The 23,871-nt window shown below is 50.5% G+C and overlaps 1 protein-coding gene across 2 annotated transcripts in view; it reads left to right on the forward strand.

Moving 5' to 3' along the window:
• DPP6 (dipeptidyl peptidase like 6) overlaps positions 1–23,871 on the forward strand; it is an 831,643-nt gene that overhangs the window by 140,984 nt on the left and 666,788 nt on the right. The window contains exon 1 of one of the 2 annotated variants that reach the window (XM_039230759.1): positions 2,826–3,322. The exons of the other annotated variant lie outside the window; for it this stretch is intronic. Within the exon in view, the coding sequence (XP_039086690.1) occupies positions 3,101–3,322 (222 nt within the window). The 5' untranslated portion in view covers positions 2,826–3,100. Of the gene's footprint in view, positions 1–2,825; positions 3,323–23,871 lie in introns of those variants that run through there. 2 annotated transcript variants of the gene reach the window in all.

Below are 23,871 nucleotides of genomic sequence, written 5' to 3' on the forward strand. Positions count from 1 at the left end.
CTCACACCCACCCACAGTCTTGAGCGGGGCGCTAAGTTGCACAGAGGATGAAAGTAGTGAATTCCTTGGAAGGTAGTCAGCGGGCCCTCAGTGTAGACCACCTGAGCACCTCATCCAGTCCTGATCGTCCACTGCTGTCTGCCTGCCCCCCCCCCCACTTGCCTGGGAGGCTCCGGCTCTGCCTGGAGCACCCCCCACACCCCCATTTCTCCTATTCAGCTTTCACATTCATTCTCTCAACACTCGACTCTTCAGCTGCCCTTGAGTTTTATCATTTTATGTCGTTTTAAATAAACATTGCTTATTCTGTTGTCTGAATCATTTAGTTAGGGTTTCTAACGCTGACCAAATTGTCATTTGAATGCCTACAAGGTCACTTGAGAAGGGATTTTAAAAGTGAGGGACGCACGGGGGCGCCTGGGTGGCTTAGTCGGTTGAGCGTCCGACTTTCGCTTAGGTCATGATCTCGCGGTTCGTGGGTTCGAGCCCCGCGTCGGGCTCTGTGCTGACTGCCAGCTCAGAGCCTGGAGCCTGTTTCAGTCTGTGACTCCCTCTCTCTCTGACTCTCCCCTGCTCACGCTGTCTCTCTCTCTCTCTCCTAGAAATAAATAAAAATATTAAAAAAAAAAAGTGAGGGACGCACGTGCCTTCCGTATCTCAGTTTCAGTCGATAGGAACACATCTGTAGAGTATTATGTGTGATACATGAGCTATCTCCATATAAATACCATGTTTTGGAAACAGTGTTAGTACAAGAAGTACACAATGCTACTTGTTACAGTTTTCATGAATAAATACGTGCATGTTTCATAGGTGTATTATGTAAGTGAGACCCTAACAGCATCTATATTTAGTGACGTGTCCAGGACCTAGCTGCGGAGAGCAGCATGAACCTTCCTTTCAAGTCGGGCTGGGAAAGAGCTTCCTCCCATCAAAGCACAGCTGGGGCGGAGGAGGGGGTGACAGCAAGCTTTCCTATTTATCTAAATGTGATGACTTTTAAGGTTTCATTTTACGGCTCCTGTAATTGCTGTCTCTGTCTTCAAAGTGATGTGGGGCTGGTGAAGCTCTCTGCACCCCCAGACCGGTGTGCCTGGCCTTTGGCTGGTTCAGGGCTCCCCTTAGATTATGGGGGTGTTGCTCTCCTGGTTTTCATGGTTACGTAAAGGAAAAACGTGTCTTTAAACTACCTTTGCAAGCACCCTCTTCTTCATAGTGGAAGGAAACCACAGTGGATGACACAGAGGATGGGTGTGGTATAAATTTTAATTAAAACAAGACTACCCGCTGGGTTGAGATCTGGGGAGAGTGTGGAAGGGACCAGAAGGTATGTTCTCCCAGGAGGCTTCTTCACCGGCCTCCGGTTTCTCCCTCCTAGTTAAGGACACTGAGGGAAGAGGCAATTTCCGGTCCAGGCAACTGCTTTCTCGGGGTTATCCGGCTGGAGCAGTGAGGCCCAGAGATGCCCCCGGACTGAAACCCAGCAGAGGCTGATGAGCCGGGCTTATGGCCTGAGTGGCCCCTGCCTCGCCCTTATTTATTTACTTTTTGAAACCTTAACTAGCCATGAACGCCTAGGCAGAGCAAGGGCCACCACTGAGTCCAGGAAGAATGTGAAGGTGACGGTGCCCACTTGCGCCTGGTGTGGAAGGGACAGCCAGGTGGGCAGGTGGCACTGTCCACCTGTCCGCTCCCCTCGCAGTTTCAGGTCCTGCCTTTGGACGGATCTGCCCCATCTCGAGGGGCTGCAGACAAGAGGAGAGGGAGTGTGGGGACGAGACGGGAAGGAGGAGCCCTCAGGTCCCCGGGAAAGACGGGGAGCAGTCCAGCCCGGGAGCGCCAGGGAGAAGGCGGCGTGCGCCGGCGTCGGGCCGGGCCGGGCGTGCGGGTTCCGTCCACACCGGGGCGCTGGAGCACGTGTTACTGCGGATGCGCGAGTGCGCAGCCGAGCCCGGCGCCCTATTTTGCCCGGTCCTCTCACTCGGTGGCCGGAGGGGCGGAGCGAGCTTTGGAGAAGTTGCTGGCCTCCTCAAAGCTTCAGCCTCTGCCTCGGTTTACCGAAAATGAAGCCGGGGTTCGCGGTGGGCACAAGTGGGTTGGGATGTGCGGGGACGAGCCTTCCGCCAGGCCCCCCCGCCTCGCTGTCCACGGCCTTTTCCTCCTTTCTGAGCCCGGGGGAAGGAAAAGGAAGGTTTCCGGAGCCCGGCTTGGTCTGGGAAGCAAGGAGGGCTCGTTAGAAAGCCCCCCCTTCCAGCCCTGCTGTTTGCCTCCCTCGCCCCACTCGGCACCCCCAGGCCGCTGCTGCTGCAAGTTAGGCGACAGAGGCTGGAAGGGAACCCCGAGGGGGAGCGCTCAGGGGGCGAGGCCGCTGCGGCGCGGGGTCCCAGCCTGCGGACGCGGGGGCGCAGCCCGGCGCGGGGGATGGGCGCCTTCGGGGCTCTGCGCCTCCTTTAGTGCCCCCCCAGCCCCCCACGGTTTCCGCGCTCTCTTCCCGCGCACCCGGGGGCGCCACCGCCGGCGGGGCCGGGGGCGCCCCGAGCACCAGGCGCGCGCCCCCGCGCTCCCCCCCCGCGCGCCCCCGCCCCTCCGTGCCCCCACCCTGCGCCGCCAGCCCCCCGCCACCCGGGCGCCATTACCCGGCCGCGCGGAGGGGCCGGTGGGGAGGGGCGGGGTGGGGGAGCGCGGGGATCAGCGCCGGCTGCGCTCCCGTCTCTAGGTGGTGCCAGTTCCGGGGCCTAGGCGTTTTCCCTCCCTTTACGGTTTTTTGGGTTTTTTTTTTCCCCCTCCCTCCAGCGCCTTTGACTAGGCCGGCCGTGGCCGTGGCAGGGAGTTGAGAGAAGCGGGAGGGGCCGAGCGGCGATCGCACCCCCAGACCCCCGGCCCCGCCGCGCCGCCGGGGGAGGGGGCGGAGGAGCCGAGCCAGGCAGTCGCCCGGCGGCGGCTCCAGAGTGGCGCGCGGAGCGGCGGCGCCGGCGCCCCTTTCTTCCGCGGCTTCTTCGCTTTCCCCCCCGGAGGGGGCAGGGCGCGGGGGCCCCGAGACGGGAAGGCGCGGCGCAGACGCCCCCCGGGCCCCCGGCAGCCGGCGGGGGCGCGGGCACCGATGGCTTCGCTGTACCAGAGGTTCACGGGCAAGATCAACACCTCGCGCTCCTTCCCGGCGCCCCCGGAGGCCAGCCGCCTCCTGGGCGGCCAGGGGCCGGAGGACGACGGCGCGGGGCCCAGGCCCCTCGGAGCCCCCGCGCCCGCGGCGGCGCCCCGGGAGCGCGGCGGCGGCCGGCCCCGCTTCCAGTACCAGGCGCGGAGCGACGGTGACGACGAGGACGTAAGAGCATCTTGGTGGGTGGGGGGCGGCGCGGGGCTTGGGGCCCGAGCTCGGGGAGCCGCGTGCGCCCCGCGCCGCCGAGGGTCGGGGTCGCCCCGGCGGCTCCGCTCCGCGCCCCTGCCTCCCGGGAGCGCACAGATTCGCTCCTCGGCGCCGAGGTCGGTCACCGCGGTCCCGGCGCGGGGCCCGGGCTGCGGGGCGGCGGGGGCGGCGCTGGGGTGTGGGCGTCGGTGCCACCGCGCCCGGCTGTGCGTCCCGAGGCTGCGGTTCAACCAGTCTGTGGTTACAGCTTGATCTCCCTCCCTCCCTCCCTCCCTCCTTCCTTCCTTCCTTCCTTCCTTCCTTCCTTCCTTCCTTCCTTCCTTCTTTCCTTCCTTCCTTCCTTCTTTCCTTCCTTCCTTCCTTCCCTCCTTCCTTCCTTCCTTCCTTCCTTCCTTCCTTCCTTCCCTCCTTCCTTCCCCCTTCCCTTCCCTCCCCTCCCCTCCCCTCGTCCCCTGCTTTCAGACTGAGGAAGCTAAAGTCGCAGGCTCCCCGCCTGTCACTACAGTCTGTGCACTGCGCCTGTCCCACCTCCTCTCTGCCCCTCTACTCACATGGCCGCACTTCTCCCCTCTTCGGGCCACTTTACCCCCCCAGGGCTGATCTTGTGGGTGGTGATTTTCTTTTCTTTTTTTTTTTTTAGGGAGGGGGGCGCAAAACGCTACCACCGAGGCCCAGCGTCCTGTCCGAGGGCCAAGCACAGCTTTAGGCCCTGCCTGTCTCCCAGGCCCAGCCTCGGACTAGCTGCTCTCCCTCAGACCTGTGTTAGGAGAAAACTTCTTCGGGAGCTTGTTTCCTACTCTTCATGGGCTGAAACCTGGGTTTCAAAGGTTGGATTTGCATATCACCTTAGTAACCGATGACTCAGGCTGGACACCGGCAGGCTGCTTGGACGCAGGAGTCCAGCCTCGGTTGACGCCCTCCAGCTCCTGAGATGGCCAGGGAAGACCACAGGGAGAGGCAAACTGCCCTTGTTGAGATGTTCTCTTCCATGGGGAAAAGAGAAAAATCCCAGACTAGCGCTCGGACTGGCAGGGAGAGCTAGCTCGGCTGCTCGAGCCCCTGGAGATAGGCAGGGTGGGTTGTGTTGTCCAGCCCGCTGCGTGTACCTTGGATGAGTTTCCCACCTGGGGGCAGCTGGGCACAGGTCCCCACACGAGCCTGTCAGATAGCCTCCAGTGACGCACCCAGAGCAGTTCATTTCCCTGCACTGAGCAGGCTGTTGTGGTCATTCAAACATGTCTTATCTCAGGTCACACTGCTTCACCATTTGGTTTTTCTTTAACAGTGCAAGGTTGGGGGGAGGGCTTTCACAGGGACAGTTCTGGGAAAAAAAAAACACTGAGTTTTTGTTGTTGTTACGGTCATTTTTGTTTTATGGATGGAGGATAGGAAGACTGATAGGGATGACAAAAGTTTGTGGGAAGTGCAGTCTGTATGTACACACACACACACACACACACACATGCACATGCACACACCACAGCCTATATCAGATCTTGCATGAAGCCCTCCTGTTTCCTTTTGGATCATTTCCAGACTCCCCTGGTTACATAGATAGCAAGCAGAGCGATGTCCCTCCCTTCAGTGGGTCAGGTCCTGAGGGAGATGCATGGATTCCTCAGGCATCTGGTTCAAGGAACTAGAAGTCTTTGAGGAGGGATTTTTGGGCGGTTGGTGAAAAATTCTGAGGGACTGAGTTACTGAGAATCTTGGGGAAGACAGTTGAACTGCAATGCAGACGGAAATTATGCACTTTTTGCCTTTAGTCTGACTTAAAACTGTTGAATTGTTCTGCTTGGAGAACAGTGCAGCTTCCGATGGGTAGACTCTAGGTGGCGCTAGGAGGAAGGAAAGGCAGTGGCTTCTGAATTTTGTTTCTGATGATCTCCACCCATGTTTCTCTCTTTTTTTTCTTTCTCTCTTGGTTTGGAGCATATGGTTCCAGTTCCTTCTTCTCAGTTTGATACATGCCTAGCACTGCTTCTCAGATCAGCAGAAGGGTTGGACTGAGGAGCAAATTGGGGATCTAACATTTGCAGAGGATTTCTGCTTGATGTGGCTCCGACCCGTGTATCTGACTTAAATTCAGGAAGTCCTGACATCGGTGTTTTTTTCCTGGAAAATACAGAAGTGTGTGTGTGTGTGTGTGTGTGTGTGATATGGGGGTGCAGGTATAAACATAATGTACGTGCATATAGCGTCCTTATGAAATACATATAAATATATGTATACATTTAAAATGTATAATGAAATCAGTGATGGCTGAATGTGGCATTGACCTCTTGAAAACTTTTCTCAGAAGCGTTATTCAAAATTGGAAAAGTTATGTCTAAAATTTACAAAAGATGGATGTACACATTCAAGAAAAGCACTTTTCCTTCAGGAACCACAGGTGCATTTTGCTTGAGATACTAGTTTAAAAAAGATAGATGTATAAACTGCTTTGCTGATACCAGCTTTAACAAGATGAAAGAATTTAGAGCAGTCGTTTTGCCACCCAGATTTAAGCCTGAAGACGTGCCTGTGATTAGGAACGCATATAACAATTACAACCTTGCCCTTCACACGTAGGCGCTAGCGTTCACAGCATTGATGTCGGCGGTTGGGGAGCAGGTGTGGGTCGCGGGAGCTGGCCGACGTGCTGAAGCGTTGCAGGCAGCGGCGCCCTTCGGCGCATCCTGACCCTAGAGCTGGCCGCCTTAAGGCCCTTCTGTGCCTTGTTAGTCAGGGAGAGCTGTTCCCTGGTGCACAAATAGCTTTCCTGCCTTGGTCACAGAGACCGTGATAAACAGCATGCTTTTAAAAGCCAGTGGGCCCGGTGCCTCTTGTCTTTCCATCCAAAAACGGGGAAGTAAAGTCCCGTTCTTGACCTCTGTATGTGTGTATGCACCCGTGCCTGAATATGGTTGAAAATACGTAATTCCTACCAAAGTAAAATTTAACGTAGTCCCAAGGTCTAGCAGAGAGAAATCAAATGCTCAGATCGTCGGCGGGTAATTAATTGGTACTGCATTTCCTATCTGCACAAACTACACATATAAGGGGATTCCCCCCCCCCCCCCACCGCCATCACCACACCCCGCTGTGGAGCCACAGAAAAGCCTGCTTTGGGTGGGTGGGTCAGTTCTGGGATGTGAAGGTTAGCCCTGAAATGGAAATAAAACCAGAATACCTTCTCCATTGGAGTTTCCTCATCAATCTTAAATTTATTTAAATATAAAGTCAATTACTTGGGTAACCTCTCTGAGGAATCGATAGCCGTTTTGATTTAAAATTCATTTTGTAGGTTTAAAAATGAGGTTGACTCTTAAAGGAAATATTGAGAGAAGTGACTTCTAATGGAATTTAAGTAATTTCCAATAGGAAATTGTGACTGTGACTGATTTTGAAATACTGGACTTATGTCTGTCACCCCTGCTTGCATATTTCTTTTAAAGGACTCCGTAGGGAGTAGGCAGTAGTCTTGTTGAGGCCCCATTAATGTGTTCCTGTATTCTTCATGTTCGATGGCACGTGATTTCCTAACAATACAAACACGATGACAAACAGGATTTTAAAACAGCAAATTGGCCAAAGCAGACGCTGAGCAGCAAGCCCCTGCTTATGATGTCTGTCAGCCTGACAAGGCCAATTTCATCATCCGGTATCTTCAGCACGATGGCTGTTCCTCAGCCACCAGCCCATCTTTCTCTCCACCTTGATTTTTCACTGCTGTGATGTCAACATCCTGTGAATTTCTGCCTGGCGTTTATCAGCTTTAATGTTTTCAGTAGCTTGGCTGCACAGATATGTCTGTTTACCCTATATATGTTTGTTTTCCTGCCCAGTGTCAATTTTCTAAATATTTAATTTCACATCGTTTTCCTATTCTGTGAGGAAAAGACAGAAACTTTCAACGATCTGTTTGATCCCATTCTTCTCATGACTGATTTGACAGTGCTCAGTGTCTTCACCTACAGAACAGCTCTGGGATATATCACATAAAGCTCCAGATGACCCTTAACTTGAGGAGACAGGTGAAGTTGCCATCTCACTCATAATGGTAGTGCCAACAAAGTAGGTCCTATTACATGCTGAGCACTGGAATCCGACCCGCTTCAGTGAATATATGTTGTTGCTATTACTAATAATATCGTCCCTTGATATTACCCTTCTCCCCCCAATTCTTTTTTCTCTGCCTGCAAACAGACACAAAGACCGTCCTCACTGGTCTGTTACAACAGCCAGCTCTGGCTACTACCCTGTTTTGCTTTCTTCTTTTATAGTCCAACTTCTCAGTCAAGCAGTCTACAACCGATTCCACTTGCGTGTCATCAGCGGGCCTCTTTTCCATGACTTGCTTGACGGCAGACTCCAGCTTACCGAGGAAACTGCACGCAGAATGTAATGGAGAGTCTGCCCTGTGTGATTCCTCTTCAGCTTTTGTTTTTTTCAGCTCCTGGTCTTGGTGACCACCGCCTTGCATTTCTGACTTTTGCATTGCGTGCCTTTCATGATAGCACCTGAATCCCCGCCCTGTCTCTTTCTTTCTGAGCCCGGCCTTTGAGTTCTTGGGTCCATCATTTCCTCCTATCCTTAGGTAGGAGGTGGGGGAGGACCTGTGCTCCTCTAGTTTTGGTCTTCACTATTAAAGCTAACTTAGGTCTCAGGTAAATTAGAGTGAAGGGAAAGGGAGCTGAGCATATCCCACAGCTTCTGCATTAGAAGATGGGCTAAGTAGCTTCTTCCTCTAGTATACAGCCCCTTGCATTTCTTATGAAGAGATTTTGCTTTTCTGTTTTAGAGGATTGTAGAATCAGAAGGACCTTGGTGGTCACCATCGTCATCTCTCTCCTGAGCTTTTGTTCCACGTGTCAAGCAACTAGACATTGCATCATTTTTGTGATGGTGAGAACATAGCTACATGGAATGTATCCCCAACGTTCCTCCTCTCTTTACCTCTGCTTGTTCTAGGTCTCTTTTCTAGATCTCTAGATTGCTTCCTAATCTCTTTATTTGTCGTGATAGTATCGCCATTTCATCTGTATCCCAGCATGGTGTACAATATATGCAATTATGTAAAACTGACATTTTCTTTATGGTTTTCTTTCTTTTTTATATTAAATGTTTCACTAGATAAGCTGTGAGGTCCCCTTATGAGTTTGATGCCAGATAAAACTATGTCTTACCACTCTGCTGGATGCAGTAGTTGTCCTGGAAAGTTTAGCTTTTATACTTCAGAACATATTTTAAATGCCTAGGAAGTGTTTGCTACCTAAAACAGCCTTGCTGTAAGCATTTTGGTAAATAACCACTCAAGTTTTGAAATAATCACTCAAGTTTTAAAAATATAATTCTAGATCTATAAAGAATTGGCTGAAATTATAATACATCTGTAACAAAATTATAGAAAATTTTGCTTACTATCTCAGGACAGAGAATGTAGTCATAATTGGGAAATTGTCTAGATGGGAGGAAGTAAGTAAGGCTCATGACCTAAGCCAAGTCAGTGCTCGCTGAACCATGGGTGTGGCCAAATATAGCATCAAAAATAACTTGCCTCTGCATTACACCTGGAATTCTTTTAAAGCACCACTGTAAGTATCTCATTCTATCTTCACAGTCACCTTGGCTAGGAAGGAAAACCCTAACAAAGAGCTGATCTGTTGTTCTGGAACATTAATGAGGGTAAACCTAACTCCTCTTCAGTTGGATGAGTCAGTTGTCAACTGTGAATGGTAACACACAGATTTCGGTGTGTTAACAAGCCTTTGGTCTCTAGAGCCAGTCACAAAAGTATGTATTCGCTTAAAGCCAAGGTTGTTTGTGGAACATGACCATCTTAGTGGATTTGATTCTGTGTGGTGGTAAGATGTCTTGAGGTGAGCAGAGAAGCCAACTATATGTGGCATGCTTTTTTTCATGCTGCTGGGACACACTTTTACATAATTTACTTGTACTGTGTCCTGTAGATTTAAGGAGGTCTGAAGCATTAGAATAACATAATATTAATTTATATTTTTGACAGTGGAATCAACTCATTTTCCTACACGAGATGAATATTCTAGCATCGCTCTGTAGACAGGAATTTCTCTAGATGTTGGCTTTGGACGTGTTTTTTCTTCATGAAATAGAGCTTTTTAATTTTGTACCTAAAGCTTTTTCTCCCGTAGAGTCAGAATGATTAATGAGTTTAATTTTTGCAAGGAACTGGCAGGAGTTGCTGAGTAAGATGTACACGCTGATTGTATATAACCCTGTTCCTTTTAATTACTCTGATGATAACAATGCATTTATCAACTGCATGCAGAATGCTTCTGTGCAATATACGATATTGATCCCTTTCATAGAGCATTGCCTATAAAAATAATATGTACAGTAATCCTTCCAAAATTAAATTCTGCCTAATAAATTTAGCATTAAGGGCATTGAGTGCCCATGTGCTATGTTATGATTTGCTTTTGTTTTAAGCACATGAGTTTGATTTTATGTACATCTGAGAGAGAGAGAGAGAGGGAGAGAGAGAATCACTCAGCTTTCTCATTAATGACTTTTGGGACATTTATCTTTAGAATGATCTAGTATTGTGAAATTACCTGAAATAGAACATTTTAAAATTTGATAACATCTAATTTTACAAATGAGAAGACTACAGGTAATTATGTGAATAGTATTTGGCAAGTCACTTGTGCTCTCTGGACCTCAGAGAAACTCAGCCTTCCGTTCTTTCCTGTGTTCTCCTCAGTATACTCTGCGGTACCATAATTGAGTGGAGGAATTAACTTAATTATATCATTGGATTTAAAAAGTACGAACATTATGAAATCTAACAGTTTAAATTAATTTGGTTCCAAATGGATGTGCTAATTGCCGAAGGGAAAAACAGTTTTTCCACAGTAGTATACGATTTTTTCCTCGACTTGTATGACATGTTTTCCCCAATAGTTTTATTCCCTCCCACCCCCCATATATTTCTTGCTATCTTTCTAGCAAGCGAAGAGCACAGGACATGTTGAGTTCTGCCCCATGAGTGAGCGAGATATAGATATAATTTTGCAGGAAGGCTAGAAGCTAGTACAGCTTGGAGCGTCCAGATGGTAGAATTCCAGGTAGCGAACACCTTGCTTCCCAGAGTCAGAGCATCTTAGGTGAAGGTGGCATGTGCAGGCAGTGGGGACAGATGTTCTCCGTGAGCACAAGGCAGGGATCGGAACCTTGTAGGGCTGCCGGGAAGATGGAGACTCCGATAGCTACAGATGCGGTGTTCTCAGGGCCTAAAACAGTGCTTAATGTAGAGAAAAACTAATTTCCTTTTACTCATCCTGCACAGGTAGATGAACAGCTTGAAGGGTTTAAGATCATTCCTGCAATATGCCTGATGGAAGTGAAACATTCACACTCACACATTTTTTTTCCTAATTTGGAAGGAACTTAAGGATTTTCCAGGACATCACAGTCATTGTAAAAATCAATGTGTGAACTTCCTACAGTGCTTGGATTTCATTTGGTCTCAGCTTTTGCCCGAGATAATTTTGGATCAATCTTAACGTGCTTACGTAAAAATAAAACGGAATAGGGGATGTAGGTATCTTCCCCAATTTGGAATTGAGAAGACCGGTTAATTTTTTCTGTCTTCTGTTGTTTGGGAAGATTTATGTTAAAGACAGAACTACTGGAATTACTACAGCAGCTTTCATGGGTCAATGGGAGCTTTGCTGTATTGTCCTGGAAATGTTTATATAATTGTATGTATCCATCATATTTTGCACTTAGTATACGTGATGTATTCAAGGTGGCACCTGCCAGTGGGGGTGGGGGTGGGAACGGAGTAAGTGAGCATTGGAAGAACCACAAATAAAGGGCATTGGATAAGTGGAGGGGATCCAGCGGACATTGCAAGTGGGAGACCATCAGTCTCCCTAATAATTTTCTCCAGTACACTCAGTTCTCTATAAACTTTATTCAAACCTTTCATATGCCTCATGCAAAATCCCATTAAAAAATAAAAACAAAGAAAAATGAGAATCCTCTATAAAAGTCATGAGAGGTGAAGTTAGCTCATCTTTTCTTTTCAAGTTTATTATTTTGAGAGAGAGCGAGCGAGAGAGAGAGAGCGAGTGAGCAGGGGAGGGGCAGAGAGAGAGGGAGAGAGAGAATCCCAAGCAGGCTCTGGGCTACCAGGGCAGAACCCAACATGGGCCTCAATCCCACGAACCATGCGATCATGACCTTAGCTGAGTCAAGAGTCAGATGCGGAACCAACTGAGCCACCAGATAATCCTTTCTCCTTTCTTCTTGAGAACTTTCACAGTTGCAGGTGTTCATGGCCCCAAGAGAGAGTCCACCATGGTATGAACCGTCCAATTACAGGAGACGTGTTTCTTCCTTTCCTTTTTTTCTTTTTTTAATGTGAGCAATCATCTGATATATAACAAGACGCCACAAAATTTAAAATGATACCAACATGTCACTTCCAGAGCAACAGCAAAAGTGAGTGTATGTAACCATTCTCTGCTCCCAACTGAACCTATGGGTCAGTGGAATAATTCACCCTACCGCGTAATGCTCTACAAAGTGGCGGCAGAAAAAGTTGGTAAAGGAATTAGAACCGAGGGGCTCCATGATCCTCTGGCATCTGCTGACTGTTAGAAATGTACGTGAAACGGACACTCCAGGGATCTTCTTGGTCCTTTGTTAAGTCTGGGTCAACAGTGGCCACGACGTAACCCTTGTGCTGAGTTACCATCTGTACTAGGCAGTTATCTGCATAGGTTCTTTTGTGTGTGCCTGGTAATCCTTCAGATCTTGGGTCCTTGGCAATCCTTAGCTATTCCATACTTCTGCCCCAGTTTCTCGGTTTCAACCTTTACGCAGTCAGTTATTCAAGCGATACACCTGGCATACAGACAGTCCATCATTGACTGTACTAAGTCAAGTTTGGCTTTAATGGAAAAGTTGAGAAAGTTGGTATCAAACAGGATGTGGTTTGGTGTGTCCAGCTGTGTGTTATATTGGAAGAATAAAGAGGAGAGACGTTGGGGCACTTCTCTTTACTTGGGTGCACTGGGGTCTTTCCTTTAGTTTCAGGTTGTAATTCTTTTTAGTTTTTTGTTTTTGAGACAGAGACAGAGCACAAGTGGGGGAGGGGCAGAGAGAGAGAGACAGAGTCTGAAGCAGGCTCCAGGCTCTGAACTATTAGCAGAGAGCCCGACATGGGTCTCCAACCCACGAATCGTGAGGTCATAACCTGAGCCGAAGTCAGATGCTCAACCGACTGAGCCACCCAGGCACCCCTCTTTTCAGGTTTTAATCTCTCCTTTAAGCATCTGATCTTGGAGACTAAACATTTGCTTCATCGCCTCCTCCTTTCTTGCTATCTTTTGCTTTCCTACATTCACACCACACTCTTGTTCTTGTGGAAAGATGCGTTTCTGGACCTGTGCTTTCCCGTAGCTTCTGCTCACTGACCTTCATCACCCTATCTTCTGAGGAAGGACAGAGCTGTAGACAAAGCCACGTGGTGCCTTGTCTTCCCTTCTCATTTCGTCCTTCCTCAAGGAGTATTTCTTCTCCACCCACCTTTACAGGTCTTCTCAGGAATATCCATGGAGGGAAAGGCTGTAGTTTTCTAGGACACTTGGGCTACATCACAGAATACATAGCTGCTTTCGCAGGTGAGCTCTCAGGCCCTCCTCATCACGCTTGTCTATCCTTTTCCATGTGCAAATATCTGTTCTCCATTGCCAAGTGCGAGGGCAGCATGCTGCAGGCGAACTGCTGACTGCTGAGTCCCAGGTGAGCGCACCTGTTAGCAGCTCCGCATTGGCGCTCCCGCTCCCGCCACTGAGTGCTGCCAGCCGTGAAGAATGTCAGCAGGGGTGTGGGCTTGGGCAGAGCTTCTTTGTGGATAGTGGTCGGGTAGAAGGACAGATAGGGTCGCTACGGGGTTGGGGAGTGGAGGAATGGGGCGGAGAAGTCCAATTTGCTTAGATTGTCTCAAATGGGCACTCAAGCTAAGTGTTGGAAGAGGGGGCTGGCTTCTCACATGGGCGGGTGTAGGGGTCTTCGCTGTGGCCCTGCAGATGCTTCTGGGGATTGTGCCCCTCTGACCCCGTAGACAGCAGTGTGGACACGCTGTACTTTGGCTGGGGAACCTGGAGTGGAGGTGCTGGGAGCACTTGCAAGCAGAAGCTTCTAGAGCCAGCATGGGGGTTGCTGTGCTCTCTGCTTCCTTTTGCCATGGAAACAAGGGGTATTTCAGAGAGCGGCTGCTCAATGGGAAAGCCATGCACTTGGGATTCTCAACATGGAGATTATATTACTACAGCGTACCCTAGCCGGAGCTCATGAGCACAGGGAGATGCGTGTTAATGTGGGTGGTCCATTTCTCATTTCTGGGCCTCGAGTACATTATTGCCTGGGGCAGAATCGACACTTCCTGAACTTGTGTAGGTAGTTTCACGCTGCCTTCTTGTATCTCACATCAAACATTTCAGTTCCCAAAGATGGTGAATCGGAAATTCCTTTGGGGAGGTCTACAGATGTGGGGGGGGGGTGCATGAGTCTTACCTGTTCCTTCACTTACTTTAGTTTGGGGTAAGTGGGACCAGTTCCTTGAAAGACAGGTGCATGTGCTGGCGGTGTGCAAGGGTGGGGGGTGCAGGGACTGGGCAGGAGGAGGGATGTGTAGGTAGGTCACTAAACAGCCGTGGCGGAAGCCAGCGCGGGCCTGCAGGGTGTTGCTAAGGATCAGCCTTAGAGCCGAGGCTCTGGGTCCTTGATGGGAAACCTTCAAGTCAGAGAAGTGGTGGCTCACAAGGGGAGGCTCTGAAGGCGCCTGGTGTGGGGGACAGTCTCCGTCCTTGACTCTGTCCTTGGCGTATGCTGCACACTTTCACGTTAGCGAATTCAGGATGAGGATATTTGTGCCATGGGAACGGAGAGGTACGTGTCTTCATCTGAATAATAGGAAACAAACATCTAGCCTTAGCCTGATATTCTTTCTCCCCAGTTAGCATCCTGCCTATGGTGATTTAATCACCATTTTGTTTGTGGAAAAGGGTCATGGATTTCTCTTCCTTTTTTTGATTCTATAGCATCTCTTAAATTCAGCCCCCAAATGACTGGTTATCTATTAAAGGGAGAGGGGGATGCCATGAGAGGCGGGGTGCTGTTTCTATAGAAACGGGAGCTGGCCGTGATGAGCAGGGGCATCTGGCTTCCTTGTTGGGCGGCTGGCCTTACTGAATACTCAATCACAGCTACGCTTCCTCATTGATGTCCTGCAGCTCCGACAGGATCGCATCAATCAGCAGGGCTTTTGTTTCCACAGGTACAAGGAGACCCCCTGAGCAGAATCCTAATGCTTTGGTGCCTGCGTCCCCATGGTCTTTCTCGCCACGCCACCTCTACTCCAACAGGTCTTCTCTTTCACCGCAGCTGGAGACAAAGCAGTCTTGCTTTCCAAGCCTCTTGTCGCCCCTGGGGCTGATCATGGCACCTTGACGCAGGAGAGGACCTGAGTGGTCATTGCTGGCCCTCATTATCCCCCACTTCCTCTCACAGACGCCATCTTCCTACTTTGATGGACTCCCAGGAAAGGTCTTCCCATCATCATCCAAAATCTGCTTGCTCTTGCCCAGCCAGGTCATGGCAGGCAGGTCAAGTGCATTACCTTTGCCCTGATCTTGCTAAGAGAGCTGCCCTCAGCATCCCATGCCTCATGTCAGAGCCGCCCGGCCACTCCTGCCCTGGGAACCATGCGAGGGCCCGTCACTTCTCCCTCTCGGAGTAAAAGCCAAGGTTCCTACAGCGAATGAAGGGCCCACGACGATGTGCCTCCCCACTCTCACGCTGCGGTCTTCTCCTTGGCCGCTCCACCTGCTGGAACATTCTTTCCAGGTGTCCTGCAAGGCTTTGCTACAGTGTTACTTTCTCAAAGATGTCTACACTGCCCACCCATTCAAAATGGCATTACTCCTGATACTCCCCACCCTGGTCAGATGGAAGGTGTTTATCATCTTCCAGCATATTATAGAATTTTCTTTTCATGCCTGTGTTATTTCTGCCTCCCATCCCCCCACCCCCACCCCCCATCAGAACATTGGCTGAACTAGCATAAGGGCCTTTGGCTGATCTGTTCTCTGATGTACCCGGGCAGCCAGTACACCCGGGCACGCCTGGTGCCCTCAAGGTTCTCAGTATTTGTTGAACCATGAGTGAATGAATGGTATCCTAGCTGAAAAATCTCTCTTTGCTTCTGCCTGAATAATCACGTTCCTTTAACCTTGTTCTCAGGACTTCTTTCGAAATTGAAAGGTTGCAAAATTAGTGCTCTGAACCTCGTACATGGGTGCTCACAACCGTCTGCAAATAGATTCTCTCCTTTTTGGGATTTTCTTTATTGTTTGCTTCTGAACAGGCACTTCCTAATGGTCCAACTCAAGACTACAGTTGAGAAGATAAAATAGTTATTAGGGAAACAGTAGGATTTACTTCTGTAGAATCTGCTTTAAAAAAATTTTTTTAATGTTTTATTTATTTCTAGGAGAGGGAAAGAGAGAGAGACAGTGTGAGCAGGGGAGGGTCAGAGAGAGAGGGAGACACAGACTCTGAAACAGGCTCCAGGCTCTGAGCTGGCAGTCAGCACAGAGCCCGACGCGGGGCTCGAACCCACGAACCGCGAGATCATGACCTAAGCGAAAGTCGGATGCTTAACCGACTAAGCCACCCAGGCGCCCCTGTAGAATCTGCTTTAAATGTCAGTATCTAGCGTTTGTAATACTTTGTCTGAATTTAAAAATAAGTACGAGTTAAATATACGTTTCCGATGCATGACTATTTTTTGCTGGCTCTTTTTGTGGTTATCAGCAAAAGTAGTAGAAAAGAAGGTCCCATTTGGGAAAATGCGTATCTTAGAGAAGAAGAGATTCCTGTATATACAAGAAGGTGATAAGTTGTTTTTGATTAGAAATTTGTATTACGTAATTTGCAATTTAAGTGAAAGAAAAAGACCGCAGCACCTTTTCCCCTGGTACTGTGACTGTCCCTCTCTCTGGCAGGTGGAAGGTCAACTCTGGGTATTTTGGAATTGGATGTCACTAGAGGGATACTAAAGTTCCCAGACCAACATGCTCAGTTTCTGCCAGAGGGACTGTTCTTGGGTGCTGGAATCTACTAGAAACTGCCTGGGGCTCTTTACCGATCTCCAGCGTCCATGTTTATGATAACACAGTCAGGGCTGGCCTGGCACTTACCAGGGGGCTGAGACCAGAGGCTGCAGCTCCTGTCTGATCCCCGCTTACGCCTGCTCCGCCTAGCTGAGCGGCCTGGCGGCTCACGGCTGCGCTGACACTTTGATTTGAGTCTCCACAAACTGAAGTGCCACCTGAAGATTTGCCGTTTTCGTGTCTGTTGCCAGACAGGGCTGGCAGACACACACACCGAACTGGGCTGAGCTGTTTAATAACAGGGGAGGAGGCGCAGCAACCCTCCCCTCCGGACAGGGTCTGTTTCACAGGCACACATGGAAGGGGTGATCAGAGACATGCAGGAAGCTACGTCCTTCATCCAAAGACGTGCTGATAAGCACGTGGACTTCCGGCGTTGTCAGGTGGGGCCAAAGTGGGAGCAGTCAGATAAAGATGATGCAACCGGTGATGAGGAGATCATCGCTGGGCATGGGGAGCTCTCTGACCCCTGCACTGAATTAGTCAAAGTGCCCGAGGACACTTAGAGCCAAAAGAGTCACCAAAGCACATTTTCCGCTCCGATTTCTTAAGGAATAGGAATGTGAGTTAATGTGCCCACGTTTCCAAGTTCAGCATCCAGTTCAAATCCCGCGTGAGGGAGGGGTCTTTGGACAGGCAGGGGTCCACACAGCAGGCCTCCGCCGCCCCTCCCTTTGCATCTGTGAGGAGTCGGGAGTGTGGTTTCAGGGGTGCTGGGGTGATCCTGGGGCCACCACACCGAGCATCTCGCGGTTGGGCACAGTCACCTGCTGATTGCTGGAGATTCGCGTGTGGCCCGAGGAAGAGGCAGGAAGCCATTGGGTGTTTGATGGGAGTCAAGAGAGGGGAACCTCTCAGGTGAGACGTCAGAGCTCAGCTCTGGAAACAGGATGCGAGCGAGCTCGGGGAGTAGATGGCGTTCAGCCAGGAAGGTCGAGGGCGTCTATTCAGTGCTGTCAGCCAGCAAACGCCCACTGTGGCTGCATCACAGAAGCCAGACCTCCAGGCCTTGGTTTGGAAATGGGATCGGCCAACCGTGCTTCCCCGTGTCACGGGTTCCTGATGAAGGTCACCACGGGGAGGAGGAACAGGAGACAGGCCAGTGGAACGCGGCCCCTTCCATACAGCAGCCACACCTCTGAAGTATTTAGTGGTTGATTCAGGTTCACATGGAAACATGTGTTGGGCTGACATGAGCTCTTCTTGAGTGACAGACCCAGGGTCCGGTGAGCGCACAGAAAACAGCAGAGCTGATGTGAGGGTTTACCAATGCGCTGCACACAGAATTCACTCAGGCGCATGCCTCACCTCACGTTACCGCCAGTCGGGCTCCATCTTCTTGTTTCTGTTTCTTGTCGCCACGGTCCTCACTGCAGGCAGAGTGGCAGAGTGGGTGGGTGTACGACCCGCAACTCAGCCCGCCTGAGCTTGGCTACCGACCCTTCCTGCCACGTACTCATCGCTTGGCCCCAAGAAGTTGCTTCACTGTTTCTGGACTCAAGTCTCTTTATTTATAAAATTAGGGGGGATAATTAATGGTATCTTTCTCATCAGCTGGTTATGAAGTTTGAGTTAATACGTGGGAAAAACTTATCATAGTCCTTGGTGTCCCATGAATAGTCACAATGTTAGAAAGTCCTTATTGCAAGATGTAGTTGTTCTGGAAAGGAGGGGTGGAAGGCTGGTGTGCTTTTAGGACACAGCGGCCTAGAGCTGGAGGTAAAGCGAATGTGGGAAGCCCCCCGGTGAATCAGTGCACGTGCACGAATATTAACCATAATCCCTTGTGCTTGAAACTGAATCATAATGCTGGTAGGTGGGTTACTTTAGTGGTCTGGTTAGGACAGCTGGACTGAGGGGCAGCATGGTTTTGGTGGCTGATGGCGCGACAGTTAACCACCATGTCCCTCAGCGTGGCTCTGTGCCCCGTCCCCCCCATGCAGCATGGTTTTGGAACCAAGTGTCCAAGGTCAGGCTCCCCTCCGGAGAGCACAGTAGGTGAGGAGGCACAAGCTGGTCCCTCGATTAACCCTGGGAGCCTCATCGCATCGACAGAGCACATAGACTTGCTCACCTGGGTTGTTCACGGAGACCCTCCAGGGCCAGGCACTGCCCTAAAATTAAAGCAGGAAACGGTTGCTGAAAAATGTTACTTCTCTTGAGAGCCCCTTTTATGATTGAGAATCTGAAGTGGTAAGTGCCCAGCACAGCGGTCAGGATACATCCAGCTAGAAGATGTGTTAAGAAAGCATCGTGGGCGAGCCAGCTGGGAAGCGAAGGAGCATGTCAGCGGGTCGTCCAGCCTGAGAACGAGTAACCGGGATCCCTGGCAAGCGCGGTCTTGGGAACCCAGGGTGGAAAAGTGGAAAATGGCCAGATGCAGATTTGACTGCAGCGGTTTGAAACACAAAGTATGTTCTCACTGTGAACAGAGATCTTAAACCACTTCCCACAATGTTTCTCAGAAGCTTCAACATGCCTGACTTTTGATTAGCTCTCTCTATTAGCAGTTATGCTGACAACATCTCGATGAAAAGTTTCCAGAAGTCTCTTTATTCTGGCTCACCAAAAACCAGGAAGGTGGCCACTCTGTTGTACCCGCCGAACCCTCACTTGAAGTGGTGTCTGAGGCTCTCTGAGGTTGGAAAGCCTCTGGACTCAACCAGTGCACTCTTCTTTTCCCAAAACGAAGCACACAGAGCCAGCTTTGTATCCAGGGAGGCTTTGGAGAGCTTTCTACAGACTCAGAGATCCTTAGGGTCCAAAGACCTGGGATTGGCTCACTGGGTCAGTGGAAGCCGTGGAAAGGTATCACGTGCTGCGAAATGCCCGATGGTTAACTCTGCTGGATAAAACAACATGGTGTCGGTGTGTGCTTGAGCATCCCAGCTGTGCCGGCCGCCCTCTCACCGTGTAGGAGTCGATGCACCATAGATGTAACTGGAGCCTCAAGTGTTCTGGGAAGATTTGGTAGCATCCCTGGCACCTGTCTCAGTGTCTGGGCCAGTGACACTCAAAGCCTGTTGCCTTCCAAGCACTGCATTCCCAAAGAAGGGCCTTCCCAAGGAGTCATGCATTGAGATGCTTTGCAAACAGAAATATGTCCGGGGAAAGACTGAAGAACATCTCTGGCTCACCCAGCTCACCTCCAAACTGCAGTGAAGCCAGGTCAGAATGAGAAGGAACAATCTGTGTCTGTCCTGGAAAAGGACTGTCTCCCTGAAGTTCTGACACCTTGCTTACAGGGAAGAGCATTGCCCATATTTCCTTTCGTGATGCCGGCCTAGCTCAACGTTGAAAAGTCTAAGCACATCCAATCGCTCTGAATCACCAGCTCCTGGCATGTTTCCTAGTCTTTATGGCTCCAGGACTGGCCTTGTTCTCACATTCACAGGACTCCGACAAATTCTGGTGACGGGCAGAATATAAAATTTCACTTAAAAATACAATTACGAAGAACCTAATTTAATCTGATTCTTTTACCATCAGTAATATGTGTATATATTGAACTGTCAGCTTTACAGTTCCTTTGAAATAAGATAGGGTCTTCGTTAACACAGAGCTTAGGGGGAACCACACTCAGAGGGTTTCCAGGCTGTCCTTTGCAGAATCTTTGCTTGTGCAGAAAAGCGTTCATGGTCAAAAAGTTCAGAAAGCACCGAATTCTTCAAGCTCGCCTTATTTGCTTTAAATGAGAACGTCACACTGAGTGTCCCCACCTGCAGTGTGCGCACTTACGGTGGGATAGCTCACCTGTTTGTGTCTGTCTGTGGCAGTGGCAGGATTTGGGGGCAGATTATGGGTCAGGAAGAGGAAACTTGCATTTCCGCCCCTCCCCCCGACAGGTTCCTCAGGTTACTTTACATCATATCCAGGTGGAAACGTCAGCCTGTCTCAGGTGGTCTTAGTTTTCTGTGGCTGCTGCGATGAACCCCACAACCTGCGTGTCTCAGAACCACAGACGTATGCCGTCTCCCTGTTCTTAAGTCTGAAATGGACGTCTCGGCAAGGCCGTGCTCCCTCCAAAACCTTCAGGGAGGACCCGCTCTTGATCCTCCAGCTCCTGGGGGCGCCGGGTGTGCCTTGGCTTGCGGCCCCGTCCCTAGAGTCCCTCGTTCCATGTTCACATGATGGCCCTCCCCGTGCGTCTCTTCCCTTCTTGTAAGAACAGCAGACACTTTGGGTTCAGGGTCCGCCCTTCCCCAGCATGACTTCAACTTAACTAATTATATCTCCAGTGACCCTGTTTCCAAAATAAGGTCACATTTTGAGACACTGGAGGTTAGGGCGGTGCCCCTTCTTTTCTTGCCGGGGTAAGGGCGCGGTCCAGCTCATTCACACTGACTTACTGACTTTGTCTCAAAGCATATAGCTTTTTGCTTGTTTACAATATTTGGAGGATTGTGTGTCGTCTTGGAACTTTAAGGAACAATATCTTCGTCACTCAGAGTGACTCATCTGCTCTGTGCGGTGGACCGTTTATTGAATCTTATTGCCATTTGATTGGTGCTTCCTGTTTTTGGTGGCCATTGGGGGAGGAGGAGAGGGAATGGGTTTTGGGATCCATAATGAGGACAGTCGCAGTGGTGAGATGCCGTGCACTGTGCTCAGGGAGATTCGCAGCTGAGCAGGGGCACATCACAGCTGGATGTGTCAAAGAGGAAAGGGATTCTTGGGCTAGTTGGTGCCACCAGACTTAGGGAATGACAGCGAGACATTGCAAACCCAGAGATGTCAACCATTGTCTTGTCTGTGGATGGCTCGCTGCATTCTGTAAGGACTTCTGACGGGCCCTGTTCTCAGATGCTGCCTGCTGTGTTGGTCTGGAAACCCGGGTGCAGCTAATTATGTGACGGCAAACCCCTGGGGTGCACACACCTGCTTCTCTCGCCCTACTGTCGGGAGCACTGACAAGAATGCTTCCGGCACTGTTGGTGGGGGAGGCTTGGCTTTATTTCAATTTCTGACTTCTTTCTTCCTACCCAAAACAGATTGCAAACATGAATGGGGGGTGGATGGTGGTGGTGGTGGGGGTTTGAAAATAAAAGTAGAGAGCTTCCAGACTGCAGACAGGAAACCTGTGTGTCTTCTGCGGTGTCACAGCTAAAAGTGTCCAGAATCTCCTGCGTGGAGGCATCCAGACAATGCCACGTCCACGCCTAGACCCAGTGCTGGTGCTCCCGGTGGACGAAGGTGCTGGCGGCCCCTGAGGTGTGGAGCGTGAGGTCTGGGGGGAGGGGGGCAGAGGGTAGGAGAAGGGTGTGTTCTGCCTGCTCGTGAGAGGTGGAGGTTCCTAGGAAGCCAGTCCTAACCTGTCTGTTCCAAATGTGTATCCAGAGGGGTAGTTGGGTGATGCCAGATCGGGCCCTTTTTATGACCCTTGGTCCGGCGTTGCAGCCCAGAGGAGCGTGGGGAGGACCCCGGGGAGGGGTACTCAGGGCTGCAGGGGGCGTTTCGATACTCCTCCCATGAGCACTGCCCACCCCTCTGCATGGGCTTGGCCGGGGGTTCTTTCTGTCCCTAGGCTAGCAAGCACTCGTGTCCCTGTTGCACGCTAGCTGCAAATATGTGGTGACAGGTATTTCTTTGTTGAACCGTGCGTTGCCTTCTCCCCCTTGCAAACTGAGCTACAGTTTATATTCTCTGCTGTCTCGGTGGAAGCTTTTAGGGGAGGGGGCCTCACTTACTGGCCCCTCTTCCTGAGAGCCGTCCTGACCCCTTAATCTGGACTTCAGGTCCCTGCGACCGGCTCCTGGGATGCTCGGTGTGCACAGCTGTGGGGGTACCTAGCACAGCTCGACGGAAACCGCCTGCTTTCTCTTCCTTTTCCATCTGAGCTGCTGCAGGACAAGGCAGGGGACACGGGCCGCCAGGGGCCAGAGGACCAGAGGGGGAAATACGAGTCCTGGCCACTCGCACCACCTCCGGATCCAGCCCTGTGCCTCTTCTGTGGTCGTGACTCAAAGTCTCAATGCCTTTGCCTGGCATTCGGTCTATTCACTGTTTCACCTGACCAACAGTCCGGGGTGGAAACGAAGGCGTAAACGATACATTGCCAAGGCCAAACATGAAGAAGGAGGAACGTCTAGGGCAGCATCCTCAAAGGGCACCCCAAAGTCGCTGGCATTTCTCCATTATTCATTTCCTTCCCAGACACCTCATTTCATGCTGTGACCAATTTAAAAGAAATGAGGTTATTTTTAAGATGTGCCCTTTCAAAGAGCAACAGCGACACCCCTCTTGGGGTTTCCGGCTCCTTCCCAGGCAGTGGATAAAATCCGTGTTTGGGGATGAAAAATAAAAGGGAAGAGTTTATCTGGGAAAGAAAGGAATGTAAAATGTCACAAGCCATTAAAAGCAGCATTGCCTTTGCTCTGATTTTTGTCCAGTCTGTCAAATGACTACGTGTATACCTCAGGGGACATTTTCTGCCACAAGTTTGCTTTCCAAGATGACCCATTTCTGCTGTCAGTTGGGACGGCGAACTTCGTCTTTACGGCCGGGCTGGCAGCAGGGCGCCTCTCGGGGCAGCCCCTCCCTCTGAAGCCCTCCTGCGGGCCCTGCACTTGACCCCTTGGGCTTCCCTCCAACATCCCGTGCTCGGTCTCACCTCCACAGTCATCTGCTGGCCCCCTGTCCCTTTCCACGGCTGGAAAGCACCCAGTCCCCCTTCCGTGTTGATGGATGAGCAGCGCAGGTGCCAAGGTCTCTGGGAGGTGAGTTTTGGACATTGGGGAAAGGACAGATGAGCGGGTCCGTCCACCTTGCCCCGGGGCAGTAGGTATTGAACGCCAAGTGTCCTCACTGAGATGGTTTCTCCACACCTCTGCCCTCATCACGAGGTCAGAGCTCTTTAAGTGCAAGGGTCATATTCAGTTTGGAACCCCCAGTGTTTGAAATAGAGCTTGTGTCACATACCTGTTTGGAGTGTAGGCAGAACATTGTGGATTGGCGGGAGACACATCTTTCTTTGGATCATTTGTAAAATGTCTGCACCTCTCTGCTTTTGAAATAGAAAATCATAAAAACTAGAGTAGTGGGGCGCCTGGGTGGCTCAGTTTGTTGGGCAGCCGCCTTTGGCTCAGGTCATGATCTCATAGCTCGAAGGCTTGTGGGTTTGAGCCCCGTGTTGGGGTCTGTGCTGACAGCTCGGAGCCTGGAGCTGCTTCAGATTCTGTCTCCCTCTCTCTCTGCCCCTCCCCTGTTCATGGTCTCTCTCTCTCTCTCTCTGAAAAATAAATAAACATTAAAAAAAACATCCTAGAGTAGAGATGTAGATAAAACTGACTTCCAGATTCT

This window comes from Hyaena hyaena, unplaced genomic scaffold (genome assembly GCF_003009895.1).
Source record: "Hyaena hyaena isolate Hyena2069 unplaced genomic scaffold, ASM300989v1 scaffold_50, whole genome shotgun sequence".
In the NCBI taxonomy this organism is placed as follows: domain Eukaryota; kingdom Metazoa; phylum Chordata; class Mammalia; order Carnivora; family Hyaenidae; genus Hyaena; species Hyaena hyaena.